The sequence below is a fragment of the Teleopsis dalmanni genome, chromosome 2 (genome assembly GCF_002237135.1).
Source record: "Teleopsis dalmanni isolate 2A chromosome 2, ASM223713v2, whole genome shotgun sequence".
Taxonomy (NCBI): Eukaryota; Metazoa; Arthropoda; class Insecta; order Diptera; family Diopsidae; genus Teleopsis; species Teleopsis dalmanni.
In genome coordinates, this window is record NC_051847.1 from 181813819 (window position 1) to 181819827 (window position 6009).

Here is a 6009-nt window from a genome sequence, read left to right on the forward strand (position 1 = left end):
TATATTTTGATATTTGCTAGTACATACTTGATTTAAGGATTTTCAAAAGTAAATTCTAAGTAATAACATTGCAAAAAGATAATGCATGAAAAAGGACACTCTTCATTTATATAGATTTCTGGAGCCAAAAAGGCAATCAGTTCAGATTTTCGCTTTATTACTGCCAAAGTATCTTAGTTCAGGAATGCACGAAAAAGTATTTTAAAGTATTTTATTAAATTATTTCCAACTGTAAATAAGAGTCACATAAAAAAAAGAGTACATACAATTTTTATGGGCTTATTTAAATATTATGAATTTATGGTTATATTTATATTAAAATTAATAATATTTATTGACGTGTTCAGCAGACTTTTTGCACTTTTTTCCATTGTAAATAATAATTATTTACAGTGACGGGCGCAAAAACGATTAAGTGATTGAAAAGTAATAAATAAAATTTATAAAAAGAGTGAAAAATGTATGCAAAAAATAATTTTATTTTATCATTTTTTATGAATAATTATATATTAAGTTTAAATATTCGTATGGGATTAAAAAAATAAACGATATTTATTTTTTTTTTTAATATATTAACTTTTTTGTAATTTATAAATTGCTTACATATGATAAATAATGGAATTTAATTTTAAATAATAAAGTTATTTTAAAATTAATTTTATTTGACATTAAATAGGCTTGTAAAATATTAATAAAAAAAGTATAAAAGTATAAGCAGTTAAAGTAAGGGTAAATTTTGCAATGCACACTTAAGTGTCGACACTAAGTTTACTTATGATTACAGTTAACACTTAAGGATGAGTTAACCTAAGCATACATTGTAGGACTGGATCTTAAAGTTATTAATAAATACGAAATATTATTATTATAATTATTATAGTAACTATATTATTTGTTAAAAACTCTAAAAAAAGTATAAGACTTTGATTGTTTTAGATTTATGCAAGAGTGTAACTGAAAAGAATTAGTTTCATTAGGTAGTACAAAAACATATATTTTATTATGATTAAAAGTCTTATAGTTGTAGTAATTATAGTTACAAAAAATAAAAATTGTACTGGCTAACATCTAAGTTTTACATTCTAATAAGTAAATCAAACATTATATCATTATAAAGTGTTCCTAATATTCGTTGCAGGAAGTCGTTTATATATATATTGCCGATCAATATAGTAATTAATCGCTAATTTGTTTCTTTGACTCATTAAGGAACAAAGCGCTTCTACTTATGTTACTCAACTTTATTTATTACTTTAGTATAATAAAGTAATTGTATTGTGTGCTTAAGTCGGGTATTAACTGTGTTACGAGTGCCCGTTTGGATCAAAAGCGTTTTTATATGACAAATATTACGATGATTATAGCTAGAAAGTAAATGCAATAATTACCAAAATTATCACGTTACAAAAAAACACAGCACTCCATGTAATGTTAGTTTAATTTTGTTAGTTAGTTGCAAATAAATTTTTTATATCTAAATGGTAGCTACCTTGATCATTAAAACTGACCCCTTACTGTCATCCCTACAACACAACATAAACGCACTTTAAAACCTAGAGCTCTTATATGTTAAGGCGTTTTAAGGAGTTTCTTTAAAACAAGTGTAACGTGTAAGTTAGCACGGTTTTTAGTGTATGGCACATGGAGCCAAAGGTAAAGTATTATGTTGTAGACAAGAATATTAGTATTGTTTCGGTGACTATGCGCCATACAAAACCCATAGGACTAAAGGGTTGCCTCTGTATTCCGCTTTACCTCGGAAATCAATCATTTGCTTGCAAAATTTCAAATGTAGTTCACATAAAGTTCTACCTATTATATTAAGTGAGTTAGTAAGCTTTTCTACTGATATACTCAAATTATTATATATAATTTAATTTATTTCAAGTGTTTATATACCATATTATTTATTTATACATGCAATGGACAGAGTATATACTATTATTAAAATAATAACAAAAAATTATCAATCAATTATTTTGTAAGTTTTAAAGAATCACTAATTTAGTAGAATACACCTTGTGGGTGCTTAATCCAAACCTCTATAAATTTTTCATTTTAAGATATGGTTATCAACACCTTCACCGCCTCTTCTTTCATATACTTTATTAACCTGAATTGTCTTCCCCGAAGTAGTAATTATCGCTTCGGGAACAGTTTTTCTGTGACACGGGGACATGTCAGGTGAGTACAATTCATGTTCGATCATATTCCTATGATTTCTTCTGTGAGAATAATTCGTGTAAAATATAGTAGTTTTCATGTGCATTTGTCAAATTTATAAAGCTGAATAATAATAAATGTATATATTTATATATATATATATATATATATATATATAATATATATGTAACTTTTTTTTTATATATGTATATATATAACTTTTTGCTTTTTTTTTTTGAACGCGTTAATTCCGTTTATTTTGGATACAGTATTTATTTTTTTCAATATTTTTTTTTAAAATTTTATTTTAAATTTCATACAACGTCTCTTTTATAGTTAATGTTAGTTCCTATACAAATGTCTACCCCTCTAATCCTTACTTCTTCCTTATCAAGAACAGCGAACTCATAAATGTAAAGTTGTAAATATTATTATGATTACTGTACTATTCATTTAGAGTAAAAGTAATGTATATAAGTAATATTATGATTTGTATAATTTTTTCGTATCATAATATTTTTATTACAACTTTAAAACAATTCTAAACTTTTTATTGTAATTAAACGCTAGTAGACAGAACTTTTTATGCGGTTGAAATTTTATTTTCTAAAATGTTAAGTAGACTCAGGTGAGCAAATGAGAAATCATATTTTCATAATTACATGTGGGAGTTCACATGTGGGAGGCGGTCATTCAACTAAAGGATTTCAACAACTTTTTATGCTTACTGACCTATACAGCATATGAAATACAATAAACCAACAACAAATCTGCAGTTTATTTAAGAATCATAAAACTTTAATAGCTCATGAGTGTAGTCGCAATTAGACATAATTCATTTTAATCCGGTATTTTAAAGTTTTACGATTTAAGAAAGGTATTTATAAAGGCTGAAGTATTTTATTTATATTTAAGTATATATCATGCTTATTTATTTTATAATTATTCATAAATTATAACTTATTTATTTTTCAAAAAAATTTTTTTAAAGGTTTAAAGGTTGTTTTATTTTTTTTTATTTTTATTTTATTCCTCTTTTTTGTTGAAAACATTAATTTAATAATAATAATTGAAAGAAACACCAAAAATATTTTTGATATAAATTATTTCCTAAGTTTTCTAGTCGAGTGCAATAATTCTTTAGATTTGCAGAACTCATTGCATATATAAGTTATTATACCATATCTTAACTGAAAACCTGCTAACAATGGTTTAAGTGCCACTCTTCTTTTCAGTATCTGCAAATAAAGAATTTAGTGGTTATAAATTTGTAGATCTGCCAGTGCACATTGACAAAAAAAAAACGCTTAGTGTCACCACTATGTTGCTTAAGCGGTGAAAATGAACAGATCAATATTAGATTAAATACATTCCATCACTAATATGTATTAAAGTATATCATAACTGTTCAATCAGCAAAGTGGCGCCGCCAAGCTTTTATTGGCGCTAGTGTACATCTAGTTAAAGAAGCTAAATTTGCTTCCGAACAATTATGCTAACCTTAGCAGCAGCAAATAACGCTCCAGCGGCAATTGCAGACTCAAGTTCGTAACCCAAGCGATCCTTTACTTTCGTTGCGGTTAAAATAATCTCAGCTGCTTTGTTTTCTACCTCATCGCTTACATCTAAGTAAAGCCAATAATAAAATTTTAAGTTAATATACAATTAATGAATAGCTTACTTACTGGCTAATGCACAAAAACGTGTTAAATAATTGGGCCACTTAATAGTTTTGTCCAAAAATTTTGCAACAGCCTCATAACAATTATTAAGTTCTTTTGCTCGAATTTTGCTCACGAAACATATATCTTTAAATGTCACTGGTATATTTCTTCGACAACAACTTATAAAATAACAACAGACAGCTTGATACTTAACGCAATACTCTTTGATTTCAAAATTGTTGAGTAACTAAGAAAGGGATTAAAAAATCTTTTTCCAATAAAATTTGCATAAAATGCCAATTTTTACCTTTTTAAATAGCACATTTGCCGATGTTATAATTTTACCAGATGTGTGCATACGAAGACCTACCTGTGCAATAATTTTCGTACCTGTGAGAATATCAATCTCATTTTTCATATTAGATGAATTATTCAGTGTATTTTCTATCTTCACAGTTTTTTTTGATTTCTTTTTGGGCACTTCATTGTTTCCTGCACTTGTCAAATCTTTAATATAGCCTGTACCCAAAGCATTAACTTCATTCGCATTGTTTTCTTCACCGAAACAGTCACCAACAATGAGGCCACATGTTAAACATATTGCATCACCTGTGCTGTAGTCCTCCATAACACCATCATCTGGATGGTACTTACAAACGGTGTTGATATCACAGAAATCCCTTCAAAATGAAAGAAATTAATTAAATATATAGGATTTATTTTATGTAATTATAACTGCAGAAATAATATAAAAACAACACTCTTGCTATTTGGACTTGCTATTTGTAGCGCTAAGAATAATAATGCATAGTATCAAAAAAATTCCTTGATATATTTTATCCTACAACAGAAATCCTTCAAAAATCTTCGTTAGAAGTGTTGCTGGTAAAGTTGATATACTTTCTATAGTCCTTACTACAAATCTTCACTATCAGCGTATATATTAGTTGCTTATTTAAGCTTATCACAGTATTCCATTACTTCTCAACTAAGGCCCAAAGTCAACAATCCTTGTTGACCTTAAGCGGCTAGTCATTACAGTTCTTTAGCGGATATAAAATCTAGTATTTCATATCTAATGATTTTTTTAACACCAGAAAATTTAATTATATTTAATCGTTACTTATTATATTATCATCTTATAACATTTCTAACATAAAATCATTTTTTGGTCAGTTTTATTGTCTTCCAAGTTTTTCGTTTATGTAAGGAAATAACTTTTTTGTTGTATAGTGTAAAAAAATATGCTTTAAGAACTAAATATATTTAAATAGTTAAAAGTTTTATAACAAAAATCACTTACATTATTTCCAATATAATAAAAGATATTCACATTTCTCCAAACAAAATAACATTGATATTAATATTCTACAATGAAAATAAACGCACCAAAATTAAAAGTTGCCATATTGATAAAATTTTAAAAAATATAGTCAATGCTGTTTGTGTTTTAAAGAGATTGTGTTCTTTATTCAGCTTATATATATAATATAGTATATAGATCCGTTAGTAATAAAGGGATACAGCACTGATACTACGTTGGTAGTTTCTTTTAGCAGGTTTCGATTATTACCAGCAAATATGTATTATTTTTACAGTTTGTTCTAGAACTTGTTAAATATATTCCTTACTATTCCCTAATATATGTTAAATGAACCCAAATTTGATTTAATTTTATCTGTTCTTTGCTTCCATGCTAATGACATCAAACGGAAATTTCTAGCATCCAATTTAATAGTAACTAAATGATAGTGTGTGCAATAATTTGCCAAAAAATGGAAGGAGTAGCGTTGGTGTAAAACTCCATACTTTAATTATTTATTTAACTTCTAAGGTTTTGTGAATTAGTTATTTCAAAATAAAATAACTTCAAATATGAATAAAAAGTAAAAAAAAAAGAATTAATTTTTTATAATAACTAATCATAACTTTAATCGAGCTGTTATGTATTAAACTTCGTCTCGGTTGTAAGAAGCGTTTTTACATTTTCTGCGACGTCGTTTAATTTTTTATGCATTTATATTAAGTGCATTCGGCAACACCGAAAAGTGACAAAAGAGCTACAAGTTGCACACTAAAATCACTAAGTGAAAGATTGGCAGCACTGTTGGCATATTGGCACAATCTGTCAAATTTCATGTTTTTGGAAAGGATAGAATTCCATAAAAATATATAATTAATA

The 6009-nt window shown here is 26.7% G+C and overlaps 1 protein-coding gene across 2 annotated transcripts; it reads right to left on the reverse strand.

Moving 5' to 3' along the window:
- Positions 1-3222: 3222 nt before the first annotated feature.
- On the reverse strand, positions 3223-5211 carry LOC119683110 (transcription initiation factor IIB-like). Of its 2 annotated transcripts, none has more exons than XM_038096720.1 (5): positions 5131-5211; positions 4198-4507; positions 3849-4074; positions 3664-3788; positions 3223-3401 (listed from the first exon to the last, which is right to left on the reverse strand). In XM_038096720.1, coding segments are annotated over exons 1-5 (798 nt in total). In that variant the 5' UTR covers positions 5133-5211; the 3' UTR covers positions 3223-3266. The 2 variants fall into 2 exon arrangements, with proteins under 2 accessions (XP_037952648.1, XP_037952647.1); XM_038096719.1 differs by having other exon boundaries at positions 3225-3401; positions 4135-4507.
- Positions 5212-6009: the final 798 nt, after the last annotated feature.

Excerpts from the sequence above, each read along its gene's own strand:
- LOC119683110 (XM_038096719.1), bottom strand. Across the intron at positions 4,075-4,134 it reads CAAATGTGCTATTTAAAAAG|TTACTCAACAATTTTGAAAT; the intron begins GTAAAAATTGGC and ends TCCCTTTCTTAG. Across the intron at positions 3,402-3,663 it reads CGTTATTTGCTGCTGCTAAG|ATACTGAAAAGAAGAGTGGC; the intron begins GTTAGCATAATT and ends CTTTATTTGCAG.